Genomic DNA, 27335 nt, shown 5'->3' with positions numbered 1-27335 from the left:
AAAGTTTATATTTTAAAAAAAAATGCGGAATGTGAACACTACTATTACCGAAAGCATTCACAGCTGTATAAAACTTTTTTTGCCTTTGTAAACATAGCTAATTGGTTATTTCTAACTCTGGAACTCGAAAGGTTTCAAGTTCCCTTTGTGGCCCCTGCTCCAGTGGCTCGGGAAGGGGCATTGTGCTCGCCTCAAGGTTTCTTGACTATCACTGCCTCCATCAGGAGTCTCGTAACCGGCCGCTTACCATGCAAGCAGGCCAGGGTTGCCAGGTACTGTGTTAAATGTTCCTCACTATGTAAACTGTTTACTTCGCTATAAAATCAGAAGATTAGCAGGAGAAATGACTGATCGAAAGCCATGTGGGAGATAGGGTTGAAATGTTCATTGAGATATTGAATACAATCTTTACATTTTTTGAAGGGGGTGTACTCATGTATGCTGAGCAATGTATATACTACACTATGTGCATACAGTAGTACATTTAAGAAGAAGCCTTTGATATCACAGAGGCCTCTCTCAAACAACATTCCACTTTGATGACGTGACTGTTTTCGGGCAGGTGGAACAATGGGGTCTAATTGATTACATTGCAGTGAAAAATTTAACATTTGTGCTCCATGTGAAACGGAATTAAATACTTTAAGATCATAGCAGAACTTCAAACACAAAGTGTCTGTTTAGTTTAAGTGTGTCTAGGGCTGTGGAGGATGGAATTTTGGAAGTAGTAACATTTCAACAGCAATCCTTTTCATGATAACAAGTAATGCATCCCACACAAGTTCACACTTTAAATGCTGCCTAGACAACTTTAAGAGCTTTTGGCATTTCAAACCTCTTATCCAGTCTTCTGGTGTGATTCACCATGGTGCCTAGCATCCAAGGTAGCGCCGCAAGAGTGTAAATAAAGCCTTAAACAAGCACGCCCTTGGCACTGTAACCGGCATGAATTAAAGGCCATTCGTATATTGCGGCAAGATTGTGACTTTATTACTGAAATCAATTCAGCAAGGGCCAGGGGCGACTCAGCCTTGGTCACAGAGAGGTTTATCTTAGCGATGCAGGCAAAGAGAAACACTGTCTATAATGAACTCAAGCCTTTCTGATTAAAGCTTTTATTGCCTCTATGCACAACAGAAACACATGCACACAAATTCCTGTATGTTCTGGCAAGTGTAAATCAACAACTTTTCTTAGCAAATGCCCTACACCTAAACAATACAAGACAAGCACCGGGACAGATTATCATCAAAACTGTATTTTGGTATCAATCAAAACCTGGCAGACATTTCAATTTACTGTGACCTTTTACAGGAAACAAAAGGAGCAATATCAATAAGTCAGTCTCCCTGATCCTTTCCTTTGACGTGAACTAAAACAGGCACATTTGCGTTTTGTCAAAATAATTGTGAAACACTCAAGTTTATCGGACTGGTCGTCTTTGTTTATATAAGGTTGTTTTATTTTAAAAACAAAATAAACAAAAAACAACCCCATCAAAAATAATTTTGGGAAAGTATTGTAAATTGGAGTACAGTGGTACCTCGGCGTTTGAACATAATTCGTTCCTACGAAGTGTTCAAAGTCCGAATTGTTCAACCTCCGAAACATTTTTTCCCATAGGAAAGAATGTAAATGCAATTAATCCGTTCCTAAGCTCCAAAAACATAAAATTCCTATTTTAATTTCTATTTACGTTTTTATATATATTTTTTTACATTTATACCCTGTACAGTATTTAAACAATAAAAAATACCTCACCTTTTTTGTTGTGGTATGGAATTTCCATGTCTCATGAAAAATCCACAATGTAGAAATTAGGACCACCCTTAGACTTAACTCAGTCACTCTTCTTTGGTGGTTATGCACACATTTTCAAGTTACGCATGGTGGGTGTGTCAGAGATGTGGATGGGAGAATTGGCATCGGTTTACCATAAAAGTGTGGAAGACAGGCACGTAAAAGACTTAAGGGTGACTGGCAGAATATTGCACTACCTAAGTAACTAACTAAATCGTATCAAACCTTATTGTAACATCTCACCTTTGTGCCTTCATGTGTGGCAGAAGTAAGAACAAAAACCTTCAGTTGAATGATTAACTTTTCAGGCACACAACAGTTTGATAAATGCCTGTAGTGGTGGCATGGCTCAGTGGTAGAGTGGTCATCTCCCACCCGTGAGGTTGTGGGTTCGGTCCTCACGCCTGGTAACCATGTCGAAATGTAAAGCGCTTTGGGCACCGTATGGTGTAGATAAAACACTAAATAAAAAGCAATCCATTTACCATGAAAATACTCCGTACTGAAGAGTGTTTCTTTGTTTGAATCACACTCAAGAGTACAAATGTCATGTACATCATGACATACTGTAAGATCTTCCACACTGCATTGCTCTTCTTTAGAATGTCAGACATTTTCCTCTCAAATAAGCGCTGTCGGTGTAGGGAGGAAGCTTTGAAAAATCACCTGTTATACAATTCTTTGCAGCAGACTGGATTTGACTGGCTACTATCTCAGCCAGCAGCTGCATCTGCTGCAGAATGATCAAGTAATAATCTGCACTTAATGTTGGCATTTAAGAATCAGTCTCCCCTCACAGGCAAAGGTGGTGCATGGCTTGGCATTTAAGGCAGATAATAAAAGTTTTCTTAAATACAGTTCTCATCCCAGAGTGCTTTTTAGAGACCCTTAGTTGAGTCAATTATCTCCCTCCACTTGCTATTAATGACACACTTGAAACACATGATTTGTTCTAAAAAATGTCACATTCTTAAGAGACTCAAAACACAGACTTTGCAACATTAGCAATGACATACAAGCCTTGCCATCATTTGTCTATTTGTGATAAATTGATTCTTTCGGACAGCACAAGTCAATCGGAATATATCACATCAATTGTAACATACTACACTATTCAAAGTAGACACTTGTAATGTAAGTCTTAAAACAGGCTTTAAAAAATAGATTTGGCTCAAGTAGTATGCTAACTAGTCGCCTATATCGCATCTATACAGCAAACGTAATTGCTGCCCTGTTCTGGAGACACAGTGAAAAAAGCGAGACAAAGCCCAGAGGTTATTTCATTTGATGTAAACATGCGAGAAGGTGGGGGAGGAAGAAATGCCTTCAGTGTGATATTTCCAAGGGTCTGTGGAAAGAGGTGAGAGAACGAAGCGAATAGCACATATCATTAGAAAATAAGCCACAGATTCTAATTTCACTTAAATTAAACTATAATTAAGCTAAGTCTAAGGCCCCGTCCACACAAAAGCCAGTTTCAATGTATCCTCTCAAGTTTCTTACTGTTTAGGCCGTTCGTTCGTTTCGGAGCTTGAAACCGATCACTTTTGAAACTGGGTTCCAGAGTGGAAAGATTTCAAAACGTGTCCGTCTGGACACCATATACAGAATACTCCTCCAGTGATGATGTAATGGTCGCAGCTCGATGACGACGTATTGTCGTAGTTTGATGACGTATGCTCCAATTCTTGCGTGACTGCACGCGAACCGTCATTCTGTCAACAACAATTGCGGATAGCCGTGTCGTAGTCGTTTTGCGCAGCCTCTTTAGCTTGCTTATGCTTTTGCAGAAAAATATTTTGATTCTTTATTCCCACGTTCAACAAGCGGTGTTGTACTTGAATTACCCGCCTTTGTCATTTCTCCTGTATTCGTCTTTTTCATGTTGGTTCGATACATGCAAAGCAATGTTTGTTCTGTAGATTGCAATAAAGTTAGAAAAAAAGTATTCGTCTTCTTCGCTGATTCGTTTTCTACGCTTTCCGTTAACTCCCTGTGGCTGCGCAACAGCGCCACTCCAGACTTGGCATATACATTACAGCCATTAAAACGTCCTCAGCATCTTCTTTTGGACACAAGCAAGTCTTGAAATGCTTATGTGTGTACGAGATTTGTTTGAGGAACGAAGCCGGTGGAAAAATTATTGAGGTAAATGACTGTCTGCAAATCCTGTAGGAATTCAAAACTTAAGCTACTAATTAATTAACGGATTGTTTTGCTTTTTCTTTGGATTGTTTTTAGTTATTTTTGTAATGCCACCACTGAAGAGGAAATTATGTCGTTATTAGGTATTAAACTGGCCCCGGGGCAGAATTTTTAAAGTGGAAGTCAACCCCACAAAATTTCTTGACAGTAACATGTTCTATGCAGCTCCACTAGTCTAAATACGGTATTCTGTTTAAAAGGATATTTGACTTATTGAGCCATTTTCAGCAGTAAAAAGTAAATATTTTGTCCAGGGTGATAACTTCATTATTTTTCATGGACAATTAATACATTAAAAAAAAAAAAAATCACTTGCTGTCGATCACATCACCTGTGCTGAGGAAGTAGGTAATGACCATTGATTGGTCATTACCTAGTTCTTCAGCACAGGTGATTTCATCTTCAGTCGACAGCAATCACAGCTCAGCTTCAGAAAACAGGTGAGCTGTGGTCGTTGCCTAAGCCCTGAGCAACATGGATGTCATCTTCAGTCGACAGCAAGTGGCAAAATGACAGCCCCCTTAGATGGATAAAAATGGTTGGATTTTGCTTCATAACTCATATTCTACAAATATAATATTAATCAGAATGCCATATTTAGACTAGTGAGGTCAAATTTAACATATTATTGTCAAGAAATGTTTACGGTTGACTTCCCCTTTAAAAACAGGCTTATCAATAAGCCCCACCCTTAACAGTTCTAACGGTCTTGGCGAAATTAATCAAATGCATTTTTTATTTATTATTAAGACGATATGAATGTTATTTTGCACACTTTACCTCTGTATTGTCGTTTCTAACCAATACAATGAAGATCATGATCGGAGACGAGACATCTCGTCCCACTCCGTCAAGCGCGAGAGGGATGATTGATCACTGACATTACTACATTCCTCACTCATCTGTGTACACTCTTACCAAATGTGATTCTGCTGAACAATATCAATAACTCACTCTCCAAAGACTTTACCTCCTATTTGGACAGTTTTGGTTTTCAACAATTCCCCACACACAATAAAGGATATATTTTGGACTTAATCTGCTGTACAGGATTATCACCATCAAACTGTAAAACTCGATCTCCTCCCATACACAGATCATCTACTGCTTTCAATTCAATGTTAGCCTGTCCTTTTTCAAATCCAACCCACAACGCATTTTACATTTCCGTAAAATCAAAGACATTAACCCGGCCAGACAATCTAATATCACTTAACAACAACCTCCCCAGTGCTGATAGTCTTTCTACAACAGATGAGTTTCTTACACACTACAATTCAAACCTCCATAACATTCTCAACACCCTGGCCCCACTCAAAACCGAACAGTTTCCGTTAATCACATTGCACCCTGGTTCACTCCTACCCTCAGACAACTTAAAGCAAAAGGCCGTCAACTTGAAAGATTATACAGAAAAACTGGACTCACTATTCATAAAGACATGTAAACAACCCATTTCCTCCAATACAAGGACTCCATCTCCAAAGCCGTCTTCTTCAATTCCGCTTATCCGGGGTCGGGTCGCGGGGGCAGCAGCTTTAGCAGGGAAGCCCAGACTTCCCTCTCCCCAGCCACTTCAGCCAGCTCCTCCGACCCAAGGCGTTCCCAAGCCAGCCGAGAGACGTAGTCTCTCCAGCGTGTCCTGGGCATGTCCCCGAACCAGATGCCCGAGCCACCTCAACTGGTTCCTCTCAACGCGGAGGAGTAGCGGCTCAACGCTGAGTCCCTCCCGGATGACTGAGCTTCTCACCCTATCTCTAAGGGAGGGCCCGGCTACCCTGCGGAGGAAACTCATTTCGGCCGCTTGTATCCGGGATCTTGTTCTTTCGGTCACGACCCACAGCTCGTGACCATAGGTGAGGGCAGGAACATAGATCAACCGGTAAATCGAGAGCTTTGCCTTTCGGCTCAGCTCCTTCTTCACCACAAAGGACCGATACAGCGTCCACATCACTGCAGACGCTGCACCGATCCGCCTGTCGATCACCCGCTCTAACCTACCCTCACTCGTGAACAAGACCCCAAGATACTTGAACTCCTCCACTTGGGGCAGGATCTCATCCCCGACCCGGAGAGGGCAAGCCACCCTTTTCCGACTGAGGAACATGGTCTCGGATTTGGAGGTGCTGATCTTCATCCCAACCGCTTCAGGAGTGTGATCCCTCTAAAGTTGGAACACACCCTCCGGTCCCCCTTCTTAAAAAGAGGAACCACCACCCCGGTCTGCCAATCCAGAGGCACTGTCCCTGATGTCCACGCGATGTGGTAGAAGAGACGTGTCAACCACGACAGCCCCACAACATCCAGAGCCTTTATGAACTCCGGACGGATCTCATCCACCCCTGAGGCCCTGCCACGAGAAGCTTTCCAACCACCTCAGTGACTTCGACCCCAGAGATAGGGGAGCCCACCTCAGAGTCCCCAGACCCTGCTTCCTCAAAGGAAGGCATGTCGGTGGAATTGAGGAGGTCTTCGAAGTATTCTCCCCACCGATTCACGACGTCCCGAGTCGAGGTCAACAGCATTCCCATCTCGACTATACACAGTGTTAATGGCGCACTGCTTTCCTCTCCTGAGACGCCGGATGGTGGACCAGAATTTCCTCAAAGCCGTCCGGAAATCGTTTTCCATGGCCTCAACTCCTCCCCTGTCCGAGTTTTTGCCTCAGCGAACGCCGAAGCCGCATTCCGCTTGGCCAGCCAGTACCGGTCAGCAGCCTCCGGAGCTTCAGCTTGACGGCATCCCTTACCGCTGGTGTCCACCAGCGGGTTCGAGGCACCAACCACCTTACGGCCACAGCTCCGATCGGGCGCCTCAACAATGGAAGTGCGGAACATGGTCCACTCGGACTCAATGTCCCCCGCCTCCCCGGGACAAGGGAGAAGTTCTGCCGGAGGGGGGTGTTGAAACTCTTTCTGACAGGGGATTCTGCCAGACGTTCCCAGCAGACCCTCACAATACGTTTGGGTCTGCCTGGTCGGACCAGCATCTTACCCCGCCATCGGAGCCAACACACCACCAGGTGGTGATCAGTTGACAGCTCCGCCCCTCTCTTAACCCGAGTGTCCAACACATACGGCCGCAAATCCGATGACACGACTACAAAGTCGATCATCGAACTGTCTAGGGTGTCCTGGTGCCGAGTGCACATATGGACACCCTTGTGCTTGAACATGGTGTTCGCTATGGTCAGTCCGTGGCGAGCACAGAAGTCCAATAACAAAACACCACTCGGGTTTTGATCGGGGGTCCGTTCCTCCCAATCACGCCACTCCAGGTCTCACTGTCATTACCCACGTGAGCGTTGAAGTCCCCCAGCAGAACGAGGGAGTCCCCAGGGGGAGCGCTCTCCAGCACACCCTCCAAGGACTCCAGAAAGGGTGGGTACTCTGAGCTGCTGTTCGGTGCATAAGCACAAACAACAGTCAGGACCCGTCCCCCCTACCCGAAGGCGGAGGGAGGCTACCCTCTCATTCACCGGGGTAAACCCCAACGTACAGGCGCCTAGCCGGGGGACAATGAGTATGCCCACACCTGCTCTGCGCCTCGCACAGTGGGCAACTCCAGAGTGGAAGAGGGTCCAGCCCCTCTCGAGTGGATTGGTACCAGAACCCAAGCCGTGTGTGGAGGCGAGTCCGACTATATCTAGTCGGAACTTCTCAGCCTCGCACACCAGCTCGGGCTCCTTCCCTGTCAGAGAGGTGACATTCCATGCCCCCAGAGCTAGCTTCAGTAGCCGGGGGTCGGACCGCCAAGGCCCCCGCCTTTGGCTGCCACCCAACTCACTGCGCACCCGACCCCTTTGGCCCCTTCCACCGGTGGTGAGCCCATGGGAAGGGGGACCCACGTTGCCTTTTTGGGCTGTGCCCAGCCGGGCCCCATATCTCCAAAGCCAAATCCACTTATTACTCCCCAAGACACTCTTTTCACTCCAAAGCCAAATCCACCTATTACTCACCAAGACACTCTTTTCACTTGTTTCTAAATTCACAAAACCTGCTGACACTCTTCCATCACATCTTAATTCCACTGATTTCTGTAATACCCTGACTTCATTTTTTACCTCTAAAATTCAAAATCCACCTGCAAGTCAATCCCTCATCTACTCTTAACCCTCCTGCTCCATTCTCCCCAGCTTCTACATACCTGTTCTCTGCATTCACCTCCCGATCGGTCAACCAAATCTCCACCTTCATTCAGAAATTAAAGAACCTCCACCTGTCAACTTGACCTTCTCCAGACTGTTATTGTCAAAGCCTCTATTCCGTCCCTTTCCCCTCTCATCACTAACATTATTTAAACTTCCCTCTCCACCGGCAATGTACCCTCCCATCTCAAAACTGCTGCTGTCACTCCCATACTCAAGAAACCTGGCTCTGATCACTACCACCTGAATAACTTCCACCCCATTTCAAACCTTCCATTCATTTCCAAACTTCTCGAAAAAACAGTCGCAGCTCAACTTCACACCCATCTTTCCTCCAATAACCTTTACGAACAATTTCAATCTGGCTTCCCTTCCCTCCATAACACCGAAACTGCCCTCCTCAAAATATCAAATGACCTTCTTCTCTCTGCTGACTTTGGTTCACTCTCCATCCTCTCCAGTTTGATCTCAGTGCAGCCTTTGACACCATCTCCCACTCCATCCTCCTGTACAGACTCTCTTTCATCGTTATCACCAGCACCCCCTCTCCTGGTTTCGCTCCTATCTTTTTGACCGCACCCAGTTAATCCAGCTCAAATGTTTTAGATCTCGCCCCTTTCCCCTCACTTCAGGTGTTCTTCAGAGTTCTGTCCTTGGCCCCTTGCTGTTCCTAATCTACCTTCTCCCTCTTGGTAACATCTTCAGGAAACATCACTTTCACTTTCACTGCTACACGGATGACACCCAGCTCCACATCTCCAGTAAAACCAAACACCACACTCCCACCATCCTCCCTGGATATGGTCCTGGTGGAATGATCTAAATGCAAATAGTTAGGTACTACAATAGCATAAATAGTCCTATAACTTTCACATTTGGCAGAGTATTAGTGATGGGCATGACAGTTATTTTAAGTGAACTGAATCTTTAGAATCAGTTCATTAAAAAGAACCGCTCAAATGATTCGTTCATCGAATCGTTCGTCTACGCGAACCCCCCCAGAATGTGTCCAAATAAATAACCTTGCCCTCAAATATGCATAAGACTACAGGTGAACAACCACAACAAAACATCTAATAGATATTGCCATAAAACATGTCTTGTTGATTATCTTAGTTTAAAACTTTTTCAATTACAAGTTTTCGGAAATATAGTGTATAAATATTGTTGACAGTCTTCTGCTCAGATTTAATTATAACTGTTTAGATTTAGTCATAACTGCTTTAATTTCCTCAGCAAAGCTTGATGAGTGTAATAATGTGATGGAATGTTTGAAGATTCTTCCTTCCTTTTCCCACGTAATTAGCCATCTGTTTTGGGGGAGAAAAGGTGTTAAAAAGGATTCCTTTGTAAAATTGTATTTGCTCCAAGGTGCCAGTTTGTCTGAGACCTACTATATTTCCACATCAATCGGCCATCTGTCAATGTGTATTGAGTACTGTCTGTCTTGGGAGAGGGGTGGGGTTTAAGGGCAGCACTGGTGAGAAAGGAGAGAGGGGAGGGGTTTTGGGGGGGACCGCTATGCTGAAAGTACAAGACGACTGCAATTGGGAGGGATCAACACACTGGCAAGGGGAACTGCAGCGTTTTGTCTGTAACTTGTCTGTGTCCAGAAATTTCAGTAAAATAAATCCTTCGAAGGACCTGTTCACCGATCTCCAGTCTGTATTATAAAAATCAACATTCTCATTATCCGGAATATGACGAACACACGGAAAACTTAAGGATCGTTTTCTAACAATATGCAAATGAGTCCTTACGGTAATAAATATTGTCTAATTTGCATAACTTTTCTGGCTTTCTGTATTGTAGATCAAACTCATTTGAATAAAATGTATCTAGGACTGGCAACTTAATACCATGCTATTATTTTTGCAAATCAGTGCCTCAGTGTTAAAAGAAAGAAAGAAATCACCTAGGTTTTCATAAATTTAACATAAAATAGCCATCTTCTTAGCCAGAATTAGAAAAACAAGGTTATGATTTTTTTAAAGTACATTTCCAAATTACAACAGTTGTTAGTATTAATATGTATCTTCTTTTCTCTTATTTTTTTGTTTTCTAGTTTTGTGATTCACTGCTGCTATCACTGTACTCTAATGTGGCAGTGTTGAACCTGCTTGCAACAGAAGGATATTTAAATTGAATGTTCCTAGCGAGTTTGCCTCATGCAGTTCATACAATCAGCACGAAGAAACTTTGCAGCTTTCCACAACACATGATGTTTATCATCTTCCATATGATCTGCTTCTAGTCTCATTAGCTTCTCTAGGGGTTCACCTATGCACACATGAAACCTGAACCACATGTTTGATTAAAGGGATTCTTGACTCATTGAGCCATTTTCAGCAGTACAAAGTTGATTTTTGGACCAGAATACATTTGATAACGTCATTATTTTTTCATGTACAATGAATGCCTTTAAAAAACAATTTATCCACTTGCTGTCGACTGAAGACGACATCACCTGTGCTGAGGAAATAGATAACGACCAATCACGGCCCACCTGTTCTGGGTTTGGTCAGCGAACTGAACCAAGATTGGCTGTTTCCTCAGCACAGATGATGTCATCTACAGTTGACAAGTGGAAAAAAATAGTTTTCAAAGGTACTAATTGTTCTTGAAAAATAATTATGTTATCACATTAATTGTAGACAAAATATTATCTTTTTATTGTTGAAAATGGCTCGATGAGTCAAGAATCGGTTTGGTATTCCTCCACATTTTTGACACCAAGCTCTCTCAGATTTGACTTCATCAGTTACGCACAAATTTCAATAGAAATCTTGATTGATAATTGAAAAGAGAAGCCTCCAGTTCTTCCTTGAGGTGAGTAAATGCAACAGCATGCAGGTTAAGCCTTGTCTTTCCAGAATGAATGCGCCAAGCTTATAGTTGTTCAGTCTCAATAATATGTAATCTTTACCCAGTTTCTTGGCTTTCAATTTTTGGTGGACACCATGGAGGTTGGCGCCTTTCCTCGCAGCCACGGCTTATTACAAACTATACAGCTCTTGTTGGCTTGTACCCGCTGACCTCCGTAACATAGACTAACTAACACATTTCAAATCCAGCCTCAAAACTCATCTGTTTAGACAAGCCTGCTCACTTTGTCTATAACTGCATCATCTTTTTTTTTTTCAATTTTATTTTATGTCGTTTTTAACATTGTATTTGTATGTTTTAAATTGTTGTTGTAAGGTAACCTTGAGTGTCCAGAAAGGCGCCTATAAATAAAATGTATTATTATTATTATTATGTATTATTATTAATCCCCCTTTCCCCATTCGTTACAAAGACGGAAGTCAATTTGAATGTCGATGCACGATTACTGCTTTCTGGCAGAAGCTGCAAAACAAATGCAAAGTTTTGTCTGAGGAGACAAAAAGAAAAAGAGAACGTACCAAGGATCAACATTGGCCTTACTTGCTGGCGTGAGCTCAAAAACGACGCAATGCGCTTGTCCTCATGGGAAATGTGGTCTTCCTTCAGGCATAACATTACTGCTTTAGTTCAGGGTATTTCCTGTGTCCACCTAATTTGCTCACCACCTTCAGCCTGAGCCACTGATATCGCTCAACTCAGCACTCCAGCTGTGTTGATTTAATTTTTGCGGTTCACCTACAGGGATAGTGAGCAATATATTTGCGCATGCATGAAAATCCAGTAAAAAAATAAAAATAAATAAAAAAAGAGTGACTACCAAAATAGCCGTCATTTAAATGGCGGCGATTGGAGTACTGAAAGTGTTTGTGTAACTGTACACCTTAAAGCTCGCAAGCATGGTTTGTGACAAAACAACAGGTGCACTTTGTGCCGTATTTAACTGTCCTAATGGAGTTTATCGGCAAAAAAAAACACCATAGCAAAGCTCGAGAAGACGGAAGTGTACGCTTGTAAACCTCCGTTCACTCTTCACAATTTCCAGAGAGAAAAGAAAGAACCATACAGACAGAAAAGAGGCTAAATATGAAAATGTATTTACCACATTTATTTTGTCAATATCCTGAAACACAGGGAACAGACGGAAGCATCATAAAGCTTGCTAGTGGACGTACGTGTAATGAAACTAATGGAGTGACGGACATTGAAAAACCTGTTTCTCTTCAGTGAAGAAAGATCCTACCCATCTCTTCCTTTGTGTCCCAGTGTCCCTTCTCTGTCGGACTCCCGGTAAAGTGCACACATTCAGCCAAATATTAAGCACTTAAATAAGCTTAGCTGTAGTGTCCCGGCAGAGGGAAGTCAGTAATGACACGCTATACATGTTTAAAAGAGATTAAATAAAAAACATCAACTTTTCAACGGTTGAAATGGTCCAAATGAAAGCTTCCCCCGTTAGACTTCATTAGATTTTTAATGAAAAGTTGGTAGCAATCTACTAGCCGGCCTACTCCTTTTTTTTTTTTTTTTTTTAATATATATATATATATATATATATATATATATATATATATATATATATATATATATATATATATATTGTATGTGGGTGAGTATGTGCGTGTGTGCGTGCGTGTATTTGTTAGCTCACCAAAAACCTATTAGAAAAAATCCCATACCGTTCACCTAAACCGAACACCGCCGTCAGGAGACCCGAGGGGACCAAAGAAAACCAAGGAAGGTGAAATCCAGCACCGACCAGACACCACCCACCGGGCCACCCACCACAATTCTTCCCCAACCCCAGAAACATCTAAATTCCAACAAATCCCCCCAAAAAAATCAGGGAGACCTCAAGAGACCGAAGGATAGACTGAGGAAAGGAAGGAAGGACAGACGAAGCCGAGTGAGATCCACAGACACCAGCCTCCACCGATTCAATGACCTGAGGAGTTTCGATAGATGCTGGTGTGGTGGATCTGGCATGCATGAAAATCTCCACCAAAGAGGGGAGCCGTCGACCCCTGCCAGGACAGAGCAAGCGCAACACCTCAGGACCCCTCAGGCCGTGGCAGCGCCAAAGGACGACCCCCGGGCCCCGCCAGGGCCACCGGCCGGAGAGCAAACCCAGGAGCAGGAGCGCCCCCCACCCCAACACGGCCCGTGCCCCCGACCCAACGCAGCAGGACGGGGCACTGCAGGCCCGCCAGGCACCCCACCGGACCCAACCCCCGCCCCCCCGCCCCCCATCCATCCCCGCCATCCACCCCAACCCAGCCCCAGCCGCCCCCAGGTCCCCAATCCCCCAGACCTGCCCTACTCCTAATCAGGCTTGGGGAGTAAAGGAATACATGTACCGCCGTTACGTAATCAGATTACTGGGGGGGTTTTTTGTTTTGTTTTTTGTTTTTACTATATTCCGTTACAGTTACAGGAAAAAACATGTAATCAGATTTTTTAGATGTTGATTAACTCTTTGACTGCCAGACGTTTTCAGAAAAGGGATGCTGTCAGTGCCAGCCGATTTAAGCATTTTGACTGATCTTTCAAGGTCCGCAGAAAATGTTCTGTTTGGACTATGGAAACACACATACTACCAAATGAAAGATTGAACTTTCATCTTTCATTAGAAAAAATAGTTTGTTTCTACCTTATTCCGTTCTTTAGTAATCAACAATAGAAAATGGTTAGTTTGATCCAAATGCGCTTGTTTTCGACCAAAATACGGAGAAATCAAGCTTTTAGTGAAACGATATTATTTCATGCACTCTAGTGAATTTTACACTTCTTTTTGTCCATGAATGATGCCACAAACACCTAAATAGTGCTTTACTTCTATAAAACACTACCACCAAGAATGAAAAAGTGTTTTTTGATAGCAAAATACGTTTATTTACATTCAACAGTGTAACAATTTGACAACAATTTGGCAAACTATTTACAAATGTGTGCAACTGTGGTACTATTTACAATTATGTGGATGTTTCAACGACAGTTTTTCTTTTTGTGAAACACTCCCCTGTGTGCAAGGAGACGCAACATGATTTGCACAACAGATTAGTTTCACTGCGATTGCCTCTTCGCGTGCAGAAGCTACACTTTCTTGCAGGCCGTTTTTTCCGGGGAATAGCAAGTATATACGGCAGTGTGTGTTGCCATAAAGTCTAATATCAGGATCATGTTACGGTTACGTTACGGTGGTGTTACGTCTGGCTTCCTCATGTCCTTCAGTTGCTATACTGGGTGGTAAAAGATGTTCTGATCCATCTTATCCACTCCATTCATGGTGGCGTCCTAGTCCAGAACCAGTGTCTTCTCCGTAATCAGACTGTACCCTCTCCTCCGATTAATATGCATTGGACTCGGGGTACTCTTCATTGTCCGATCGAATGTCCGCTTGTGCAGCTCCGGCGTTAGCAGCGCTAGCCGGTGAGGCTTTATGACGTGAGAATAAAGGCCGCGTCCAACTGTGGCGTCAACCTCGGGATTCACCATCATCATCATCATCAATGTGCATTGGTCGATGCTTTTCGACTACTCTCCATCGCCCGATCGAATGTCCGATTGTGTAGAAGTACCCGGTCGGTTATTGTGCGCGTTTTCCGGCGTTAGCAGCGCTTAGCCGGTGAGGCTTACTACGTGATCATAACGGTCGCGTCAAGGCTTCCAACTTTGGCATCAAGCTCGGAGTCATCATCATCGTCGACATCAATGCGCTTTTTAGTATTGATCGATGCTTTCCGTCTTTGAAAAAAATGCTCAAGCGTGAGCTGCTTGCAACCGGTTGCCATTGTGGCTTCATCAGCCATTGTCCCCTCAACACTCTAGCTCCGCCTCACGTCTTCTACTGACGCCCACGGTGGGCGGCCCATCCAACCTTGTGCAAAGAGAGTCATCGCTGCCATCTAGGGGCCAAAACGAGTCATTATACTAACCAGATCTGCTTGATACTTTCAGCACAGCTGCCCAAGGCTTTCCTCCACCCGTTTCCAAAAAAAACAAAAAAAACATAGTGAACGTCTTTTAACGTCCTCGGCGCCCTTCCGTAGGTTTATGCTAAACGTTTTATAACGTTTATGGCGGTCAAAGAGTTAATCTATATCGGGAAGGAAAATCGCTTGATTATTTTATTTTTTTAAACCCAGCCCTAGAATATAGCTGTACAATGTTTTGCAGAAGCTGTATGAAGAAATTTAAAATATAAACAGCTGTTGTTCAGAAACACTATCTATTCATAATTGTTCTGCGAAGCTAGTGCAGATTTACAGTATTTTTTTTTTATATCGTCAGTTTTGTTTTTTTATTTCAAATATCGGATTTATTTATTTTTGCCCATATCAACCACCCCTAGCTGAGGGCATTCAAAAGTGATGAGGAATTGTTAGTGATTGGTGAGTTGAGACAAACAATCTAATCCAATGTCATCGTGATCACAATGAATAAAAATGATTCAGCTGATTTAAACTTTTTTTTTTTATAATTACAAAATAAGGTTACAAATCGTTAATCTATTGAGGACTGGATTCAGTCATGCTGAAAGTCAAGTTGGAATTTCTGCAACTGATATTGTGTCTCAGTAGTGCGAAAAGCCTTATGTGCTTGTACGAAGCGCACAAAACATGCTTTTTCTCAACAATGCTTACCTTCTTTAAACAAACAGTGATATCATCAGAAGAAAGGCCACATTGTTGTCCTCCATTGTTGCTTGTTTTTGTCTTGTTGCCTCTAACCAACACACCTGAAATCCAGATCAGGTTTCCTGTACAGTGTGTAGTAATTTGTGAGGCGTTTGTAGACTGATCTGATCTGTCACTATGATACTGTACTTTTCCTTTTGCACTACACAGAAAATTGTGTAGTACATTTTACTTTAAAAGGAGTCAATTTGGTAAAATATTCAGAGTAAAATGTACTCAAAGCATTTTGTGTGTTCGTCTCCCAAGCTGAAGGTCGTGAGTATGTTCCTCAGCCCTTGATTTGTTTGGTTTAAATAAACTAGTAAAATGTACTCTTTCCTTCTAAAATGAATTTAGAATTTCTGAGTGAACAAAACTTTACAAGGTTTTTGTCATGGGATAGGCCAATTTTAAAAATACTTTTACTCTCTACCAAGTGTAAATTTTACTCTGTTTAGAGTGGGACCAAAAATACTATTTTTAAAGTAAAAGGTACTCTACAAAATTGACTGTGTTGTGAAATGACTGCACAATTGATTACTTGTATTATATATATATGTAGATTTATGCCTGTTTTGATTACAATTAAAATGTTGTGCCATAATTGCACAGTTGATTACTTGTATTATATATATGTATATTTATGCCTGCTTGGATTACAATTAAAATGTTCCTTGGGTTCCCGGAAAATGTTGCTCTTGAATTAGTTTCTTTCTTTCTTTCTTTCTTTCTTTCTTTCTTTCTTTCTTTCTTTCTTTCTTTCTTTCTTTCTTTCTTTCTTTCTTTCTTTCTTTCTTTCTTTCTTTCTTTCTTTCTTTCTTTCTTTCTTTCTTTCTTTCTTTCTTTCTTTCTTTCTATCTATCTATCTATCTATCTATCTATCTATCTATCTATCTATCTATCCATCTATCCATCCATCCATTCATCCATCCATCTATCTAACTAACTAACTGCCCACCCACCCCCCGACTCCAGGCACAACGTGAAAAAATCTACCGAATTTTTACGTCCCTGACCCCGCTGCTGAAAAAAATCCTACAAGAAACACTGCTTTGAGCTTGATTGTTCATTATTTGGTAATGGGTTCAGGTTCGTTGTATCAATTAGAGGCGTGCCATATTATATCTTCTACGATATTACCGGTGTATTTTTTGTAGTGATAAAAAATTGAAATATTGTGAATATTGACACTGTAGGGATGTGATGACGTAATGCATAACAACATACATCATTGTGTCCATTTGGACGTACACGGGTTGTTCGCTATTGCATAACAACAATGTCGGAGAGCGTGAGCAGCCAGTTATTTTGCGTCTTCGGCCTCAAAAGAGGATTTAATGCCTAAAGTGGGAGCTACGGTACCTTCGTCGTGTGGAGGTTGTCTCGTTACATTAGATATGATGCAAAATACAATTTGCAAATTATGCAGGAAAACTGTTACCGTTAAAGATAAGAGTCACGAAACACAAACTAGAGCTTCAACACACGACCAAATATGAACAGGCTAAAGACACATGAGGAGGACATAAAAACATCTGGTGTTGTTTGCCGTAGAAGTGAACTAAAGTTTCAACGGCACATTCTGGAGCACTCGTTTTTAGACGTACTCCTTATGACAAAAAAAACTAAAACATACGGTGTTTGGGTAATGCTGAAGTGGTTGCGTGGTGTTTCGACAAGATAAACAATACAACGTGGTTATTGTGCCATGATCAGCCGTGACGTGACTTTGCGATGCTAACTGCTATGCTAAGTGCTTGCGGGGCGTGTCCATCTCGAAGAGAGGGCGTGCACGTTGCGGCCGCGTTATTCATAACCGCTTGTAAATGTCTCCAAGCAATCACAAAAACAGCAGCAGGCCAATAATTTCTCGTTCCTCTGATTGACCAATCAGAGACATTCACAGCAAAATAACTATTGCCTAAACAGTCACAGGAAATAAACATTTTTCAACAACATATTTGCCTGTGATATACACAGCATGATGCCACAAACTGGCTGCTACCATATCATATCAGTTTTTTGCCTCTATGACGAGGATCAAACATCTTTTCAGTGAAGGTAGTGAACGGGTCACTTCCTGAAGTGATTTTTTAAATTCTCAGTTCATTTGAGATCAGACATGCTCATGTCGTCAATCTTCGCAAACGACCAATCAGCAGGCAGCATCAGACATGGGTGGGACTTTCCTGAATATACAGCTACGCTATTGGTGTTCATGAACAAGTCAGTGAGGAAGCTTCCCGTTCGCGAAAACGTGAACGTATCAGTGAGTGAACGAGTCAGTGAGTGAACGTGTTGCCATTTCCGGTTCAGGAATGATTTGGTAAACGAAACCTTTACCTTTAAATGGTTCTTTTTAATGAACTGATTCTAATTAACTGATTCTACAAGAGATAGATCAACCATGCTTACACGTGTCTTGTGCACAAATTGGTGCGTGCGTACATCAGTTGAGCCCTAAGCTATTTTTCAGGTGTTAACCCTTAAGCCCTTAGGTGTTTTTTAGGCTTTTGCTTGAAAATTACATACCCAAAATAAAAAGAGGAAATCTCTGCAACCACAACGTCTATTTGAATAATTCTTGTGTCTTAATAAAGGGAACACTTGTGAGATTTGTTCAGATGTGTAAATATATATGTGTAACATATGTTACTGGTAAAAGTAAATGAAGTTTGCACACAGCACAAATGTGAAAAAACAAAACACAAAAACGGGAGTTTTGCATGAAGTAGGGCTAGCACAGCGGGAGAGTTATTTCACTGTGTGGCACAATACCGATTTCTATATTTGATAGTTAAATTAGTTGGCGTTTGGTCCAATATTTCAAAATACAAAGACATTTAGAATGGACTGTGTTAGACCCCAGAGGTCTCACTTCATATATAAAAGTGTACATATCAACACACATGCTCAGAGCAGGTTATCCAACTCCTCAAGGAATTCCCCATTGTTATCTCAAGCAGGCACACACATACAGTGCATGCACTTCTCACCTTAGAAGAGGACATGTCACATTCCTGGCAGATCCAACCATATCCCGCCTGCTTGGGGGATTTCTTCAGTGGAGGTTCCAGACATCCGAAATGGTAGCAAAGCTGACACTCATCACACCTGGGATACAAACAGGAAGCACGTTATGCCTGGTCCAAATCCAGTCGAGGGGTGATGATTGATGATGGCCATTGAGGCAGCTGTCATTCATGGCAATTTGTTAATGTGTCTCACTTCCTTTAATCAGCGCTCACCCTGTACCTTACACAGCCAGTGACTGCCCACTGGTTCATGTCACCTGACAAATACAGTAAATACAGTTGTTATATTAGGCCTCTTTGGCACAACAGTATTTAGGTTGGACTTGACTTATTTTCTGGCTCAGCATCTTCCTATCTAGCTGCACTCTGGTACACATATCTAGTTTGGAACCAGTTAAAACCATAGAGTCACACATCATCACATGAGTTATGCAGAGCTTCCCTCCTGTGTGGGTGTGGCTCAGAGGGTATAAATGATAGGAACCATTTTGGACAAATTAGACCTTCTTTCGCATCCAACAGAAAAAAAACCTCCACATCTTTTTGACATTCACTAAAGAGTTCAACTGTGAATATACATTGTTATGGTAGTTACTGTTAGCATAGCATTTCAAGTAGTTTTTAGTTCAATGCCGAATATCGATACAGATATCGATTTTTGATAGAGAAAAATACAGATTACCGGTCGATCTGCCGATTATTTTTAAGAATATATATAATCACTGTTGGGGATAACGCGTTTCCTAAAAGTAACGTGTTACAGTAATATATTACGTTTAGTCAGTAACGACGTAATATAACGAGTTACTGCAATAAATGAGAAGTCATTGTTTGTGACACCACTCGCAGTCACGATGTCACAAAGTAAAACGGCAAACATTCAAAATACAAGCACAAACAAACAAACTAACTAACGAGGGGGGGTTCTCATTCCTGTTAGTTGCGTAACCTCATGATCCTCAAGTGAGTGATAGCGAACTAATGTTACATGCAGCATATCTGGTTGCGACACGTTTTATATATATATATTTTTTTTTTTATTAAATGTTTTTGAAAACTTCTTGGGTGGTGGCCAGTTTACTTGGGTGGTATTAACATGGTGTAGGAAACACTGAGATACAAATATGAGTCAAAGGCAGTGATCTCAGGCTATAGAGTAAAAATATTTACCATTATCATCTGCTTCATCTATATATTTGTTTTTTAAAATCTCAAAATCATTATTAAATAAAATAATCCCTGATTAAAAAAAATGTTTTAAAAAAAGTAACTTAAACTTGAGTAACTCATTACTCTACACAGACGGTAATATTGTAAAGAAACGTGTTACTTTCAAATGCAATTAACTAGTAATATGAAACATTTTACATTTTGGAAGTAACTTGCCCAACACTCGATATATTACATAAAATTTTCCCTTCATTGCTTTTCATTGGGTGTCACTTACACACAAACTTTTGCTATTAAGATTTACTCTTCTTTGAATGACAAGTCCATAATATGACATTATCAACAAATTTCAAGTATACAAGGTTATTGTATAGATTTATGTGTAAAGAATAGAACCATTCTTACTTGTGTACAACTGCTGTCAGGGGCGTGCAGTGACCTTTGGAGGGGCAGGTGCTCAAAGCAAAAAAAGGGGGGCATGTTTTGTCTTTAAATATACAGTGGATGTAATTATTATCGTCGTGTGTTTAGTTTTACAGTTAACTCCAACTGGGGTGTCATTAAACAGCTTAAAGCAGTGGTTCTCAACCCTGGTCCTCGAGTACCCCTATCCAGCCTGTTTCCCATGTCTCCCACAGCCAACACAGGTATTTCAAACGATCAGCATGCTCTACATGTAGCCTGATAACGGTCCTTAGCTGTGTTGGCCGAGGGAGACATGGAAAACAGGCTGGATAGGGGTACTCGAGGACCGCAGTTGAGAACCACTAGCTTAAAGGACACTTAGGGGCAACAGAATCACATACGCTACACGCTTGCTTGTTGCTAATGCTGGCAAACAAGCAAGAAGGTGCATTCAGTGTACCGTTCCAGTTTCGGCGGCGCGCATGCAGCGCCCGCTTCCAGTTTCCGGCGGCGCGTGTGGAGCGCCCGTTGCCAGTTCTGGCGGCGCTCGTACAGCGCCCTTTGCCGATGTTCTGACGGCGCTCGTGTAGCGCCCGTTGCCTGTTTTTCCGGTGCCGCTGATTGCAGCGCCCGTTGCCGATGTTTTGGCGGCGCTCGCGTTGCGTCCATTTTTTCCGGCGGCGCTAGTTGAGCGCCCGTTGCCAGTTCTGGCGGCGCCCGTACGGCGCCCGCTTCCAGTTCCGGCGGCGCACGTCCTGCGGCCGCCACCAGTTCCCGTTCCGGCGGCGCACGTCGTGCGGCAGCGGCCCCCGGCCCGTTCGCCTGTGCCGCTGCAGCCCCTGGCCCGTTCGCCTGTGCCGCTGCAGCCCCTGGCCCGTTCGCCTGTGCCGCTGCAGCCCCTGGCCCATTCGCCTGTGCCGCTGCAGCCCCTGGCCCGTTCGCCTGTGCCGCTGCAGCCCCTGGCCCGTTCGCCTGTGTCGCTGCAGCCCCTGGCCCGATCGCCTGTGCCGCTGCAGCCCCTGGCCTCTACGCCGGAGCCGTCATCATGGTTCCGCTACCGACGTTGACTTTTGTTTGGGACGTCTGGAACCCACTCAGGACTAATCGGGACCCTCAACCAAAACCAGATCTTCCCAGACATAACAGTCTGAAGGGCAATAATCGGTCGATTATAATCGGCGGCCGATTAATCGGTCGGCCACTAATTGCAAGCAATAAAGATATAAGGACCAGGTGACGGGGTTCCATCAGAACCTTTCAATTGGTGCTGTGACCCGGATGAGTTTTTTTTTAGGGTCCCGGATTTACGCTACAATAAAAAACAATATGGGGTGAAAATCATTCATGTTAAACTTGATCTATATTTACTGTTGCCAGACTTCAGAAATAAGAGAGCAACTGATGCGGCTTGTGTGTTTTAATAGCATATCCAAGTTATTCACCATAATAACAATTTCAATCAGAGTTTGCCACCACTGTATTGTTACCAGATATGTTAACAGTTTTTCCTAGCTTCCTCTAATTCTTCTTCTTTGATTACTCAGCAGTCTGGTGGGCATGTCATTATGCATGTGGTGTGCTGTGTTGGTTATCTTTAGTACACCACATACCGGTGCTAAAAGAGCAATGAAAGCACATGCACCATTTTTTTTTCACCATGTGTGGTCTCTCACATTAGTTAGAATGTTTAAAATCTAATAAAAATAATAAAATGTTAAAAAGTGTGTACCAGGCAACTATATGATGAAGTTGCACAGTAGTAAGTTCACTACATACAATAAGGTATTGGTGCATGTGGGTCTCCTACTCTGGAAGGATCCAAACATTTCTGACAAAAATCAAACTTTTGCTGGTCAAGCAAAACATCAATGTTCTGCAATGGCACTCATTGTACAAACAACAGAACAATAGGAATGCAATGTAGCTTAATTGTTGTTCTGCTTATTTGGTTTGTGGTGACCAAAGCATTAGTCTTGATCTCCAATGCAAGCACTCTGACTGACAGTTATTTTCAGCTGACAATGAATGGCGCATAATGATCATTTAAATATTGCCGTTTCTGTTCACTGCTCATTTGCTGCTGCTCTATCGATCACAAGCGGCTGACATCTTTTTCTATAAACAAACTAGATAGACTGAATGCTTTGGTTGTGTTACACTCCTTTTTCTCATTCCTAATGCTGACCAATAATAAAGACAGTGAGTGGATTGACCTCTATTACTGCTTCATAAGATACAACATGCATTGTGACTCTCCATTGATTTGTACATAATTGAGTGTAAGTGTGGATTATGTCTGTTTATGAGGCAGGAGGAGCTTGTTGAAGCGCACTCCACCACATAAATGTTGGAAAGAAAAGTCGTTTTTTCTTGTTGTGCAGTTAATTCCTATTTACACAGAAAAACCTGTCCTTAAAATGCATCATAAAAAAGCTGAACGGGTTCTGCTACTGGTTGAGCTTCATCGTCATATATCAAGGAATAACATTATGTATACAAGGCAGCTTGGCTCATGAGGTAGGCTAATGCTGCATTCACACCAAAACCGAATAGGCGTAGTGTTTTTGGAACGATTGCTGCATTTGCGCACACCAGAGAGGAGGAGGCACGTCCCTTGGTAAACGACTGTAGGAGCACTTTACCATTCAACAAAACGAGTACACAGCCGACTACTTCCACTTCTTTCCTGGGGACTATTGTCTTCAGCAGCGAGAGGTTTTTGAGGTACGTGATAGCACTTCCGGCGGCCGGCAGTTGCGCTAAATAAGTTTGGCATGGATGATAAACACTGCTGCTACTTCGGTACAGTTCAACAGCAAGTAAATACACTTACCAGCACTTGTATGCTACTTCCTTGCTCACCATTCGGTCCCTGTTGGCCGTGTTGTTGCGCTCGGGGTGACAACAGACAGGACGCTATGTGTGACGTAGCCGATACTTGAAACTGATTGGCTACTGCGAGACAAAATGCGAGCAAAATAAACAATAAAAATCCTATTTTCAAGTATTCATAATCTGAAGTCGCTACTTTAGTTAAGTATGGAGTTCTTTGCTTTAATAAGAGAATTACAAATTCACTCAGAAAACACAAATGATTCGGCAGAAATGGAATCTCTAGACAACAAATTTATTTAGTAAACACACATATCAAACACAGCTATTAATGAAACTGAATTAAAATGCGAATCAAAGATAAAAAGAAAACAAGCAACCTAACGAACTAAAATAAAAAGGTGATGAAAAAGGTATATGGGGAATAGAGATGGAAGCGTTTTGACCTGTCAATTTGAATCAAAGCGTTGCGCCAGTGGTATGGTCAGATTGCAATGAAGGCACACTTACGGACTGGTTCAGGTGCACGGGGGAGAGAGGGACTCAGTGAAGGTTGATCCTCAGTTGAAGAAAACTCAGTTGGAGGCGATCTGGGCGGTCGGCGCGCGCGCAGCTGGAATGCTGCACTGGAATGCTGCACTGGAATGCTGCACTGGAGTCTTTGGCTGATGGTGATGGGCGCACAACTGAGAGGCTGCTGCAGGTCCCCGGTTGGTGGAGAGGTGCGCGCGGCGTGGAGGCCGTGGCAGGTCCTTGGAAGGCAGAGTCCCAGTTGGTGGAGATGTGCTTGCGCGGTGGAGAGGCTGCAATCAGTTGGTTTGGGTGCTGCAAGGCGTCTCAGGCGCACGGCTGGAGCAGAAATGGGTCACTGGCGCGCAGCGGCTTGGTGCCTAACAGCCGTTGTGGAACCGGGTCGGCAGGACGCTGCGTGATTCAGAGAGCGAAAGGTAGGTGGGTCGGCTCTCGGCAGGAACAGACGCGCGTTTTGGGACGTGTAGTGTGGTTGCGAGTCCTTGCGTGATGCGTGCTTTGGGGCGCTCAAAGAAGGAAGCCACGTGGTTGTTCTCGCCGTGTTCCACGACCACGTCTCTCGTGATGGTCAGGAGAAGTTCATGGGGCGAGAAGAGAAGAGCGAAGAGGGAGAAGAGGGGGAAGTTCCTTCGCACGCTGGCTTTTAAGCTTGTGTCCTGGTGGGGTCAAGCAGTCCCGCCTCTTCCGTGCGCTTGAAGCAGACTTGGTCGACTGAGACCAAGCTTTTGGGATAGCATTTGATCATTTTTTTATCAGAATTGACAAGCGAGATGCTTCATTTATCCTTCTGAACACATTTCCAACATTACCGCGATCATAAAGTTATTGAATCCGCTAAGCTTACTAATTAACTAAACTTAGATGGCTACAGAAGTTACACACATCATTCATTTGAGATAGACATACAGGTTGTGTACAAAGATAAACAACAGAAGTCACTTGATGTCAGTCAAGTACATAGAGTCTGTTTATGTCTCGAATTATGTACACTTCAGATTAATTACGAGCGGCAGGATTCTTGAGGAAAATACCGATAGTGACTGCTGGATGGCGCTGTTGTACCGTATAACTTCCAAGGGACGTTGTTTCCAAAAACACATGGCTGATTCCTGTAGATAGACCAGACCATAAAAGTGGTCTGGGGACTGATAAGCAGTCTTATTTTTTTTGGGTGGGGGGGCTCAGTATCGTTAATTCGGTAATTTTACCGATTTGACATGTCATCATCATTGCTCTCTCTCTTTTTTTAATTTTAATTGTAATTTTGTATGTGCGTCAGCATGTGTGTGTGTGGGGGGTGTGCGTCTGTGTGAGTGTGTACTCATTAAATTACCTAAAACCTATTAAAAATCCCATACCGTTCACCTAAACCGAATACTTCAGAATCCAGCTAGAGTCGTGAGGTTGTCAGGAAACCCGAGGAAGGATAAAAAAATGCATTAATGTGAAATCCAGCACCAACTAGACATCACCTACTACCCACCGGGTTACCAACCAGTTTTTCACCAACCCCAGAAACATCTAAATACCAACAAATTAGGGAGACCTCAAGAAACTAAAGGAGAGATGCGTGCTGTTGTTTTTGTGTTGTGCTCAGTGACATTCTGATGTAACGTCCCATCTGTGCTAAGAATCATTCAGTCAGAGTATATAATGGAAGACACATATTCTCAGTATGATTTTAATGTTGTGCATTTAAGAAAAATCAACATACATCTAAGATGGCTATTTGCGGGGAGGGGAATATTGTTTTCATTTTACACTTCATATCTTGCACTGACAGTCAGCCTTGTTTTTTCTAATTCGCACATATCCTCACCACACAGACAAACTGACAGACACAGACACACACACACACCCACACCCCCACACAGAGCTACTGGTGGCTAACTAGGTAACTGCAGGTAACCTCCGACCATAAAAATTGTCTTATCGCTAGTCTGCTTGCTAAACAGGCTTTTAGATCTCGGTAGGCGCTGAGGTATGTGTTTCCTGTGGGTTGTAAAAAAGAAATCCAGTCCCTGCTGGACGGAAATTCAAAGAGTTTTTCCTTTTTGAACTGTATCTGGTTGGTTTGAGAAAACACAGGGGTAAGACACGCACACACATTCCCCAGGAGGAAGTGTTTACAAAGGCAGATAAAAAAAATTGAGGGTGACGGGCAATATTCGTTACAATATGTATATATATAAAGTTTTGGTCTTTGCATCTTTCAAATGTCCATAGCAACTAGTACCTTAGGAAAAATACATTGACCCCAAATGTTCAAGAACTGTTAAAATATCACTGGAAATGCAATTCCAATAGCAGATAAAGCCATAATCTGATATTTGAACAATTTAAAAGTTTAGGAAGTTTGACCTCTCAACAAATGAAATCAGCCTGAACTTTGAATATCACATTAAGCTTACAGTTCATCTTCTGAGGCATCAGCCTAAGTTTGTTTAATTTATTGTTGCTCCTTGTGATATATTTTTTAAATTAAATCATATTACCGCAGTGGGAAATTTTGATTTAATAATTTTGTGTGAATTAAAAGATTATTTGCCATTTGGTGTGTCCTGTGACAAGTATTATTGATAACTTATGGATGTTATGTATCAAATACATTTGTTCACATAAAGAAAATGAAAATGTTATGACATTTGTTTTAAAGCATGGCTGTCTCAGCATGGGAAACATTTACCTATGTAAAACCAAGGCAGCAGAAAAAAGTTGACCTAGTTTCTTTACCCATATCCAAAGTCCTGGGATACAACATAGCGCCCAGTCAAATCAACCTCACTGGCACTTACTTCCATGTCAATATCATTATTGCAATTAATTCATTAAAAAACTCTCAACACAAACAACACCAATATTTTTGACTGTGCTTGGTTAGATACAAAGGAAGAGAGATCATTCATCGGTTCAAAATATCAGATTTCAATCATTATGAAAAGATGACATTTCTACAAATTGCTTGCTATATTTACATAATAAAGCTTACGTTTAAATCACCTGCTACCATCAGCCTCTATCTGGTCTAAACACTGCCCTTACACATCAAGGTCCTTGATGTTATCAAAGCAATTTGGCCTGCTTTAATCATTGGGAAAATTGAACATTCCCCCCGCTACAGCCCTTGTACTTTGGAAGCAGACAAAATCCAATCACTCATAAGAGCGGTTATTGATTGATGTAATCTTATTGGAGGTAAGTTAGTTGAGGGGACGTGACTGATTGCTTTTGTCAGCTAGATGTGTTGCTCTTGGCTGGTGATTCGTGTCCATTTTCATCTGGTATTTAATCTCTCAGTGATCTCGGATCACCACTCTGGAACCACCTGCAAGACATATCAGCGGAGCTAGGGCTTTTATTAGCGTGCGACCACCTCTTCAAAATCGCTGTCACATCTTTGTCTTATAGAAGTTTTGACAGGCACGATTCATCCATGTTCCTGGGACACAGTCAAGGATAAATTATCATGCAAAATTATGAGCTCTGAATACGATGGGTAGTGAGGTACGGTTGTGGGTTTGTGTAAGATGCTCATGTAACAGTTTATCCTTAACTAGTTCACTCTTTAATGAGTCCACCTTGTCAACTATCACAGACAAAAGGCTCCAACTATACCCCACCATGGACACAATAAAAGTTATTGTTCATAAA

At 42.5% G+C, this 27335-nt stretch overlaps 1 protein-coding gene across 2 annotated transcripts in view; it reads right to left on the bottom strand.

Moving 5' to 3' along the window:
* phf14 (PHD finger protein 14) overlaps window positions 1-27335 on the bottom strand; it is a 157751-nt gene that overhangs the window by 20289 nt on the left and 110127 nt on the right. For both annotated transcript variants that reach the window (XM_086062105.1, XM_086062106.1), the window contains exon 17: window positions 18708-18825. In XM_086062105.1, the coding sequence (XP_085918231.1) occupies window positions 18708-18825 (118 nt within the window). The remainder of the gene's footprint in view (window positions 1-18707; window positions 18826-27335) is intronic.

The sequence above is a fragment of the Leptonotus elevatus genome, chromosome 19, assembly GCF_054856555.1.
Source record: "Leptonotus elevatus isolate MCC_2025b chromosome 19, RoL_Lele_1.0, whole genome shotgun sequence".
NCBI lineage: Eukaryota > Metazoa > Chordata > Actinopteri > Syngnathiformes > Syngnathidae > Leptonotus > Leptonotus elevatus.
The sequence above is the reverse complement of the archived record's forward strand: the minus strand, read 5'-3'. Positions and strand labels throughout refer to the sequence as shown.